Source organism: Melopsittacus undulatus, chromosome 23 (assembly GCF_012275295.1).
Source record: "Melopsittacus undulatus isolate bMelUnd1 chromosome 23, bMelUnd1.mat.Z, whole genome shotgun sequence".
Lineage (NCBI taxonomy): Eukaryota > Metazoa > Chordata > Aves > Psittaciformes > Psittaculidae > Melopsittacus > Melopsittacus undulatus.
Window position 1 is genome coordinate 155,480 of NC_047549.1, and position 11,621 is coordinate 167,100.

The 11,621-nt window shown below is 63.7% G+C and overlaps 1 protein-coding gene across 1 annotated transcript; it reads right to left on the reverse strand.

Annotated features, from left to right (window-relative positions):
- Window positions 1-1,018: 1,018 nt before the first annotated feature.
- Window positions 1,019-11,394, reverse strand: GIPC1 (GIPC PDZ domain containing family member 1). Its single transcript, XM_034072075.1, is given in 8 exon segments — window positions 1,019-1,365; window positions 3,003-3,084; window positions 3,583-3,662; window positions 3,665-3,691; window positions 4,566-4,746; window positions 6,651-6,836; window positions 9,404-9,719; window positions 11,338-11,394. Coding segments are annotated over 7 exon segments (1,011 nt in total). The 5' UTR covers window positions 9,707-9,719; window positions 11,338-11,394; the 3' UTR covers window positions 1,019-1,213.
- Window positions 11,395-11,621: the final 227 nt, after the last annotated feature.

Here is an 11,621-nt window from a genome sequence, read left to right on the forward strand (position 1 = left end):
GATGCAATCGGGGTGCAATGGGATGCAATGGGGGTGCAATAGGGACGCAATGGGATGCAATGGGGGTGCAATGGGATGCAATGGGATGCAATGGAATGCAGTGGGGGTGCAATGGGATGTAATGGGGATGCAATGGGGGTGCAATGGGATGTAATGGGGATACAGTGGGGGTGCAATGGGGATGCAATGGGGGTGCAATGGGATGCAACAGGAACGCAATGGGCATGCAATGGGGACGCAATGGGATGCAACGGGATGCAATGGGGGTGCCATTGGGGTGCAATGGGATGCAATGGGAGAGCAATGGGGATGCAATGGGGGTGCAATGGGGCTGCAATGGGGTGCAATGGGGGTGGCAATGGGGCTGCAATGGGGTGCAATGGGGGTGGCAATGGGGATGCAATGGGGTTGAAATGGGGCTGTAATGGGGGTGCAATTTGGATGCAATGGGGGTGAAATGGGGTGCAATGGGATGCAATGGGGTGCAATGGGGATGAAATGGGATGCAACAGGGACACAATGGGGGTGCAATGGGGGTACAAACCCCCCCCCCCATCCTTGCCCCCCCCCCCCCCACAAATTCTCCTCTTTCTGGTAAAATCAACTTTAGTGGCAGATACAAAAATAAGCCCCAGGGGGGGACACAAGACCCCCCCCCCCCCATAACAGCCCCCCCATAGGGACACAGTGACCGGGGGGGGGGTTGTGCTGTGCCCCCCCCGAGGTAGTCAGTGCGATGGGGGGGGGGGTCAGTGACAGGCTCAGGTTGGCACTGGGGGGGGGGTCCTGTCTCATTGGGACACCACAGGGCAGCTCCAGTCCCCCCTATAGCAAAGCTCAATGGGGGGGGACCCTCATCCATCACCCTGGGGGGGGGGTATTAATATCATGGGGGGGGCAATGAGGGGAGGGGGTTTAAGCTTCAAGCCCTACAGTGATTGAGGGGGGGGGGCACCCTTAGGTCCATAGACACCCATAATGGGGTGAGTGGTCCTGGATGGGGGGGGGGGGTGGTCCCAGTTTGGGGGGGGCCATGGTTGGAAGCATCCACTAGGAAGGGGGTCATGGGGGGGGTCATGGGGGGGGCACCCATCTCCAGCAGTTATAGGGGGGTCCAGCTTATACAGGGGCCCAATTATGGGGGTTTGTAGTGGTCTCTATGGGGGGGTCCCATATCCATGGGGGGGTCCCATATCCATGGGGGGGGGGGGGCTCATCCTCGCCCCACTTTGGCGTCACCGATCGCACCCCACACGTCGAACACGAACTCGTCGGGGAAGGCAAAGTCCCCGAGCTGGGAATCCAGAGCCTGAGCCAGAGCATCCGGATCTGCAGCATCCCGGCCCAGCTCCACCATGGTGGCGGCTGTGGGGGACGGGGGGGGGTACATGGGGGGGGTCATGGGGGGGTCTATAGAGGGGTTCCATGGGGGGGTCCAAGCACCCATGGGGGGGGGCACATAGAGAGGGTCCCATGGGGGGGTCCATGCACCCATTAGGGGGGGTTCTATAGAGGGGTCCCATGGGGGGGTCACAACACCCATTAGGGGGGTCCCATAGTGGGGGTCCCATGGGGGGGGTCCATGAACCCATGGGGGGGTCCTATAGGGGGGGTCCCGTGGGTGGGGTCCATGCACCCTTTGGGGGGTTCTATAGAGGGGTCCATGGGGGGGTCCATACACCCATTGGGGGGGTTCTATAGGGGGGTCCCATAGGGGGTGCCAGCACCCATTAGGGGAGGTCCCATGGGGGAGGTCCAAGCACCCATTGGGGGGGTTCTATAGAGGGGTCCCATGGGGGGGTCACAACACCCATTAGGGGGGGTCCCATGGGGGGGTCCATGCACCTATTAGGGGGGTCCTATGGGGGGTCCAATGGGGGGGTCACAACACCCATTGGGGGGGTCCCATGGGGGGTTCCATGGGGGGTGCCAGCACCCATTGGGGGAGGTCCCATGGGGGAGGTCCATGCACCTATTGGGGGGGGTTCTATAGAGGGGTCCCATGGGGGGGTCCATGCACCCATTAGGGGGGGGTTCTATAGTAGGGTCCCATGTGGAGGTCACAACACCCATTAGGGGGGGTCCCATAGGGGGGGTCCCATGGGGGGGGTCTATAGAGGGGTCCCATGGGGGGGTCCATGCATCCATTGGGGGAGGTCCCCTAGGGGGGGCATATGGGGGGGTTCTATAGAGGGGTCCCATGGGGAGGTCACAACACCCATTGGGGGGGTTCTATAGTGGGGTCCCATGGGAGGTCCATGCACCCATTGGGGGGGGTCCCATAGGGGGTGCCAGCACCCATTAGGGGAGGTCCCATGGGGGAGATCCAAGCACCCATTGGGGGGGTTCTATAGAGGGGTCCATGGGGGGGTCCATGCACCCCTTAGGGGGGGTCCCATAGGGGGGTCCCATGGGGGGGTCCATGCACCCATTAGGGGGGTTCCATGGGGAGGTCACAACACCCATTGGGGGGGTCCCATGGGGGGGTCCATGAACCCATGGGGGGGGTCCATAGGGGGGTCCCATGGGGGGGTTCTATAGAGGGGTCCCATGGGGCGGGGTCCATGAACCCATGGGGGGGTCCTATAGGGGGGTCCCATGAGGGGTCCATGCACCCATTGGGGGGGGGCATATGGAGAGGGTCCCATTGGGGGGGGTCCATGCTCCCATTGGGGGGAGTTCTATAGAGGGGTCCCATGGGGGGATCTCAATACCCACTTGGGGGGGGTCCTATGGGAGAGCCCATGGGGGGGGGTCCCAACACCCATTGGAGAGGGTCCATAGGGGGGGTCCTATAGAAGGATCCCATGGGGGGTCCCAGCACCCATTGGGGGGGGTCCATGGGGGGGTCCCATGGGGAGGGTCCCAGCACCCACTGGAGAGGGTCCATGGGGGGGGGGGATCCCATAGAAGGGTCCCATGGGGGGTCCCAGCACCCATTGGGGGGGGTACATGGGGGGGTCCATGGGGTTCCCAGCACCCATGGGTGCTATGGGGCTCACCCAGTTCACTGTCCCGGATGCCCATGTAACTCTCCAGCAAATCATCCACCTTGGTCACTGCAAGCTCCTCGAAGGCTGAGGGCTGGGGGGGGTATGGAGGGGTTGGGGGGGGCTCCATGATGGGGGCGGTCAGGGATATGGGGGGGTCAGGGATATGGGGGGGGTCAGGGATATGGGGGGTCCCCATGATGGGGGGGTCAGGGATATGGGGGGGTCTCCATGATGGGGGGGTCAGGGATATGAGGGTCCCCATGATGGGGGGAGGTCAGGGATATGGGGGGGTCCCATGATGGGGGGTCAGGGATATGGGGGTTCCCATGATGGGGGTGTCAGGGATATGGGGGGTCAGGGTTATGGGGGGGTCAGGGATATGGGGAGTCCCATAATGGGGGGGGGTCAGGGATATGGGGGGGTCTCCATGATGGGGGGGTCAGGAATATGGGGGGGTCTCCATGATGTGGGGGTCAGGGATATGGGGTCCCCATGATGGGGGGGTCAGGGATATGGGGGATCCCCATGATGGGGGGTCAGGGATATGGGGGGTCAGGGATATGGGGCACCCATAATGGGGGGGCTGTACCTGCTCCTCGAGGGTGGGGGGGCCGTGGGCACGCAGGCGCAGGGTGCCCCGACCGGAGCCCATGGGGGTGCCCCCCCCCGGCCCCCCCCGGACCTTGGGGCGATCATGTCTGGAAGGGAAATGGGGGTCAGAGGGGGGCACCAAGCACTGACCTCACAGAGGGGGGGGGGAAGGTTGGGGGGGGGGGACTCCCAGTGTTCCCATTGGGAGCCCCCCATTGCATCCCACTGGGCCCTTCCCATTGCCCCGCATAGGGCACCTCCCATTGCATCCCATTGGGACCCCTCCCATTGCATCCCATTGCACCCCTCCCACTGCATCCCATTGGGCACCTCCCATTGCATCCCATTGGGCACCTCCCATTGCATCCCATTGGGACCCCTCCCATTGCATCCCTCCCATTGCATTCCATTGCGCTTCCCCCATTGCATCCCATTGAGCCCCTCCCATTCCCCCCATTGGGCCCTTCCCATTGCATCCCATTGGGCCCCTCCCATTGCATCCCATGGGGACAACTCCCATTGCCACCCATTGGGCCCTTCCCATTGCCCCACACTGGGCCCCCCCCATTGCTCCCCATTGGGCCCTTCCCATTGCATCCCTCCCATTGCATCTCATTGGACCCATCCCATTGCATCCCTCCCATAGCCCCCATTACCCCATTACCCCCATTGCCCCCATTGCCCCATTACCCCCATTGCCCCATTATGCCCATTACCCCCATTGCCCCATTGCCTCCATTGCCCCCATTACCGCCATTACCCCCATTACCCCATTGCCCCATTACCCCATTACCCCCACTACCCCCATTGCCCCATTACCCCCATTGCCTCCATTGCCCCCCTTACCCCCATTGCCCCATTGCCCCCATTACCCCCGTTGCCCCATTACCCCCATTACCCCCGTTGCCCCATTACCCCCATTGCCCCATTACCCCCATTGCCCCCATTACCCATCACCCCATACCCCCCCCATAGCCCCACCGAACGCCCTGCGCGGCTCCAGCAGGTGCATGGCGAAGCTCCGGCCCCGCGGCAGCTCCTTGAGCACTTTGGCCACCTCGAAGTGCCTGGCGCCCACCAGGCTGCGGCCGTCGATGGCCTCGATCACGTCCCCGACGCCGATGGTTGGGATGCGGGAGATGACACTGCCCTCGCGGATGCGCTGCGGGCACCAAAGGGGTCCCCAGGGCTCCCATCATCACCCAAAGGGTCCCCATGGGCACCCAAGAGGGCCCCAGGGGCACCCACAGGGGACCAGGGGCACCCACAGGCACCCAAAGGGTCCCAATGGGCACCCGAACGGGGCCCCATAGGCACCCACAGGGGACCAGGGGCACCCACAGGCACCCGAAGGGGTCCCCATGGGCACCCACAGGCACCCAGAGGGGCCCCCAGGGCACCCAGAGGGGACCCCAGGGGCACCCATCATCACCCAAAGGGGTCCCCAGGGCACACAGAGCAGTCCCTAGGGCACCCAGAGGCACCCAAGGGGGTCCCCGGGGCACCCGAAGGGGACCAGGGGCACCCATCATCACCCAAAGGGGTCCCCATGCACACCCACAGGCAGCAAAGAGGGCCCCATAGGCACCCATCATAACCCAGAGGTGTCCCCAGGTACCCAAAGGGAACCAGGGGTACCCACAGGCACCAAGGGGGGCACCATGGGCACCCAGAGGGGACCAGGGGCACCCATCATCACCCAAAGGGTCCCCATGGGCACCCAAACGGGGCCCCATAGGCACCCACAGGGGACCAGGGGCACCCACAGGCAGCCAGAGGGGTCCCCAGGGGCACCCAGAGGGGACCAGGGGCATCCATCATCACCCAAAGGGGTCCCCATGGGCACCCACAGGGGACCATGTGCACCCATCATCACCCGAATGGGTCCCCATGGGCACCCACAGGCACCCAGAGGGCCCCAAAGGCACCCAGAGGGGACCAGGGCACCCATCATCACCCAAAGGGGTCCCCAGGGCACCCGAACAGGGCCCCATAGGCACCCACAGGGGACCAGGGGCACCCACAGGCACCCGGACGGGTACCCAGGGCATCCAAAGGGGACCAAGGGCACCCAAGACATCCCCATAGACCCCCAGGCACCTCAGGGACCACCTTTGGGTCCCCACATCCCTCCCTAACACCCCTTGGCCTCCACCTTCTCCATCCCCATCCCATTGCCCTGGCACCCCCAAGGCTCCCCCAGGGCTCCCCACGCCCCCTATGTACCCCCATAGCATCCATTGCTGCTCTCCATCCCCATCCCATTGCCCTGGCACCTCTGAGACCCCCTTAAGAGTCCCTATATCCTTCTATATCCCTACTTGATGCCCATTCACATTCTCCATCCCATTGCCCTGGTACCCTCTGATACATCCCCAAGGGTCCCCACACCCCCTATGCCCCCCATAGCCCCCATAGCTGCTCCCCACCCCCTATACCCCCATAGCCCCCATAGCTGCTCCCCACCCCATAGCCCCACACCCCCCATAGCTGCTCCCCACCCCCTATGCCCCCATAGCTGCTCCCCACCCCCACACCCCCCATAGCCCCATAGCTGCTCCCCATCCCCTATGCCCCCATAGACCCCATAGCTGCTCCCCACCCCCTATGCCCCCATAGCCCCCATAGCTGCTCCCCACCCCCACCCCCCCCCATAGCCCCCATAGCTGCTCCCCACCCCCTATACCCCCATAGCCCCCATAGCTGCTCCCCACCCCCTATGCCCCCATAGCCCCCATAGCTGCTCCCCACCCCCTATGCCCCCACACCCCCCATAGCTGCTCCCCACCCCCTATACCCCCATAGCCCCCATAGCTGCTCCCCACCCCCTATACCCCCATAGCCCCCATAGCTGCTCCCCACCCATAGCTGCTCCCCACCCCCTATGCCCCCATAGCCCCCATAGCTGCTCCCCACCCCCTATACCCCCATAGCCCCCATAGCTGCTCCAAACCCCCTATACCCCCATAGCCCCCATAGCTGCTCCCCACCCCCTATACCCCCATAGCCCCCATAGCTGCTCCCCACCCCATAGCCCCACAGCCCCACAGCTGCCCCATAGATCACCTTGATGAACGCATATCCAGCCCCATTGTCAGTTATGGTCAGCCCTAGAGCATCCTCAGCCTTGAAGACCTCGACGCGCTTGCGCCGGCCCCGAGTGTGCGCGAAGATGAAGTCCTCGAGGCCGATCTGCCCCCCCAGGAGCCGCTCCATGTCCACCTTGTGTGTGTTGAGGGTGCAGAACATCACCTGGGGGGGGGGAGGGAGCAATGGGGTAATAGGGTAATGGGGGTAATGGGGGTAATGGGATCAATGGGGGTAATGGGGTAATGGAGGCAATGGGGGAATGGGGGCAATGGAGTAATGGGGGTAATGGGGCAATGGGGGAATGGGGACAATGGAGTAATGGGGTAATGGGGTAATGGGAGTAATGGGGGAATGGGGGAAATGGGGGTAATGGGAGTAATGGGAGAATAGGGGCAATGGGGGTAATGCGGTAATAGGGGTAATGGGGCAATGGGGGTAATGGGGTGATGGGGTAATGGGGGTGATAGGGGTGATGAGGCAATGGGGGTAATGGGGGGTAATGGGGGGTTAATGGGTAATGGGGGCAATGGAGCAATGGGGGCAATGAGGTAATAGGAGCAATGAGGTAATAGGGGTAATGGAGGCAATGGGGGTAATGGGGGCAATGGGACAATGGAGACCATGGGGACAGTGGGGGCAATGGGAGACCCAATGGGACACCACAATGGAACCGGATGGGGAGGCCCCAGTGGGACACAACGGGAGACCCAATGGAAGCAATGGGAACACCACAATGGACACAATGGGACCCACAAGGGGGACACCCCAATGGGACACAATTGGGAGGGTCCCATTTGCCCTTCAGGTACCCCCCCAGCACCCCCATTTCCACCCATTCCTACATCCCTCCATCACCGCCCTTCCCCCCTTCATCCCTATTACCCCCATTCCCACATGCCCCCATTCATCCCTATTACCCCCATTCATCCCATGCATCCCCATTATCCCCATTCCCCTTTATTCACACCCATTCCCCCAGTTCCCCCATTACTCCAATTCCCACATCCCCCTATTCATCCCCAGTACCCCATTTACCCCATTCATCCCCATTCCCACATTACCTCCATTAATTTCCATTCATCCCCATTCACCCCTTTTGTATCCATTCCAACCACTACCCCCATTTACCCCCATTCATCCCCATTGCCCCCATTTACCCCCAATCATTCCCATTCCCCCCATGACCCCCTGACCCCTGCTGGCCCCGCCCACCTCACATGTGGGGATGCCAAAGGTGGCCTCGATCTTCCCATAGAGCTCGCGCACGCTCCCAAACCCCTCCCCCTGACCCCCCATGACCCATGAACCCCCATGACCCCTGACCCCCATGACCCCGCTGACCTCTCCATGACCCCCTATGACCCCTGACCTTGCACGTGGGGATGTCAAAGGCTGCCACAATCTTCCCGTACAGCTCCCGGACGCTCCCGAATCCCTCCTGACCCCTGACCCCCCAGTGACCCCTGATCCCCGTGACCCCACCATGACCCCTGACCTCACAGGTGGGGATGTCAAAGGCTGCTGCTATCTTCCCGTACAGCTTCCGGACGCTCCCAAATACCTCCCACTGACCCTGTGACCCCTGACCCCATGACCCCTGACCCCCCGTGACCCCATAATGACCCCTGACCTCACAGGTCGGGATGTCAAAGGCCGCCGCGATCTTCCCGTACAGCTCCTGGACGCTCCCGAACCCCTCTCCCTGACCCCAGGACCTCTGACCCCCATGACCTCTGACCCCCCATGACCCCTGATGACCCCACCGTGACCCCTGACCTCACACGTGGGGATGTCAAAGGCCGCCGCTATCTTCCCGTACAGCTCCCGAATCCCTCCCACTGACCCCTGACTCCCCATGACCCCTGACCCCTCCATGACCCCTGATGACCCCATCATGACCCCTGACCTCGCAGGTGGGGATGTCAAAGGCCGCCGCTATCTTCCCGTACAGCTCCCGGACGCTCCCGAATCCCTCCTGACCCCTGACCCCCCCGTGACCCCTGACCCCCCGTGACCCCACCATGACCCCTGACCCCCAGCTGACCTCACAGGTCGGGATGTCAAAGGCCGCCGCTATCTTCCCGTACAGCTCCCGGACGCTCCCGAATCCTTCCACTGACCCCATGACCCCTGACCCCTCCATGACCCCTGACCCCCATGACCCCTGACCCCCAGCTGACCTCACAGGTCGGGATGTCAAAGGCCGCCGCTATCTTCCCGTACAGCTCCCTGACGCTCCCGAATCCCTCCTGACCCCTGACCTCCCCATGACCCCTGACCCCCATGATCTCTGACCCCCAGCTGACCTCACACGTGGGGATGTCAAAGGCTGCCGTGATCTTCCCATACAGCTCCCGAACCCCTCCCCCTGATCCCATAACCTCTGACCCCCCATGACCCCTGACCTCACCATGTCCCCCCATGACCCCCTTCATGACCCCTGACCTCACAGGTCGGGATGTCAAAGGCCGCCGCTATCTTCCCGTACAGCTCCCTGACGCTCCCGAATCCCTCCTGACCCCTGACCCCTCCATGACCCCTGACCCCTCCATGACCCCCAGCTGACCTCGCAGGTCGGGATGTCAAAGGCCGCCGCTATCTTCCCGTACAGCTCCCGGACGCTCCCGAATCCCTCCTGACCCCTGACCTCCCCATGACCCCTGACCTCCCCATGACCCCTGACCCCTCCATGACCCCTCATGACCCCTGACCCCTCCATGACCCCTGACCTCACAGGTCGGTATGTCAAAGGCCGCCGCTATCTTCCCGTACAGCTCCCGGACGCTCCCGAATCCTTCCACTCGTCCCGTGGGGCTCCCGTGAGCCAACTGCGTGTGGAACACCAGGCGGGGCCGGAGCGCCCCGGAACCGGAAACAGCCGACCCGGAACCGGAAACAGCCGACCCGGAACCGGAAACAGCCGACCCGGAACCGGAAGCATCGGGAACACCGGAACTGGAACCGCCAGAGGCCTCCTCCTCGTTGTCCACCAGCGGAGGAGGCTTCTTCCGGCGGGGGAGGCCGAGAGGCATCGGGAGAGGGGGGCTGGGGGGGGGGGGGAGGGGCAATGAATGGGGGTGAATGGGGGGGAGGGGGATGGGGGTGAATAGAGGGAGGTGAATGGGGGGATCAATAAATAGGGGTGAATGGGGGTGAATGGGGGGGTGAATAAATGGGGGTGAATTGGGGGTGAATGGGGGGGTGAATAAATGGAGGTGAATGGGGGTGAATGGGGGGGTGAATAAATGGAGGTGAATGGGAGGGATGGGGGGGTCAATAAATGGGAGTGAATGGGGGTGAATGGGGGGGTGAATAAATGGAGGTGAATGGGGGGGATGGGGGGGTGAATAAATGGGGGTGAATGGGGGTGAATTGGGGGGTGAATAAATGAAGGTGAATGGGAGGGATGGGGGTGAATGGAGGTGAATAGAGGGGGGAAATGGGGGGGTGAATAAATGGAAGTGAATGGAGGTGAATGGGTGGGATGGAAGTGAATGGAGGGGGGTGAATGGGGGGGGATGAACGGGGGGTGAATAAATGGGGGTGAGTGGGGGGGGATGGGGATGAATGGAAGGGGATGAATGGGGGGCATGAAGGGGGGGATGGGGGGTGAATAGGGCGGTGAATAAATGGGGGTGAATGGGATGAATGGGGGGGATGAACGGGGGGGTGAATTAAATGGAGGTGAATGGGGGTGAATGGGGGGGATAGGGGTGAATGGAAGGGGTGAATGGGGGTGAATGGAGGGGTATGGAAGTGAATGGAGGGGAGTGAATGGAGGGGTGATTGATAGGAATGGGGGGGTGAATAAGGCGGTGAATTGAATGGAGGTGAATGGGGGGGATGGAGGGGATGAATGGGGGGGTGAATAAATGATAGTGAATGGGGGGGATGGGTGTGAATGGGGCAATGGGGAATTGTGGGTAATGACGACAATGGGGGCAATAAGGGGATAATGTGGAGGCAATAGGCACAAATGGGGGTGCGGGTGGGCGGTGGGGGGGGCACAGGGAGGGCAAGAGGGGATCCCCCCCCCGGGACCTCTCGGGACCCCCCCGACCCTCCCCAGCACCCCCAGGTCCTTCCGGACCCCCCTGACCCCTCCGAACCCCCCCAGGACCCATTCGGACCCCCCCGGAACCCTCGGATCCCCCCCCCAGCACCCCTGGAACCTTCGGGACCCAGCCAGGACCCCCCCGGAGGCCTCAGGACCCCCCCGGAACGTTTCAGACCCCCCCGGAACCTTCAGGACCCCCCCCCAGGACCCCCCGGGCCCATTCGGACCCCCCCGGGACCCCCCCCGGACCCTTTGGACCCCCCCGGAACCCTTCGGGTCCTTCCGGACCCCCCGAAGCCCCCCAGGACCCCTCAGGACCCCCCGGAACCTTCGGGACCCCCTCAGGACCCCCCCGGACCCATTTGGACCCCCCCGGACCCTTTGGGTCCTTCCGGTCCCCTTCGGACCCCCCCGAACCCCCCCAGGACCCTTCAACCCCCCCCGGAACCATCGGGACCCCCTCAGGACCCCCCCGGACCCTTTGGACCCCCCCGGACCCCTCGAGATCCCCCCGGAACCATAGGGACCCCCCCCAGGACCCCCCCGGACCCTTTGGACCCCCCCGGACCCTTTGGGTCCTTCCGGTCTCCCCCCCCCCCCGCTCACCGCGGACCCTCCGCCGGTCGCTGCAGCCGGAGCGACACTTCCGGGGGGCGTGGCCGACGCGCCCAGTGACCAATCAGCGCCGCCGCCCCGCCCCGCTGACCAATGGGAGGAGGGCGTGGGCAGGAAAGGGCTCGGCCGGGCCCCGCCCCCTGCGCCCCCCCCCCCGCTGCAGGCGGTGGGAGCGTCCGGCCACGCCTCCCCCCGCGGGTGGGGCCGCCCGCAGCCAATCAGGAGCGAGAGATGCGAGTCCTGGGTGGGGGCGGAGGGGGGAGAGCGCCCCCTGG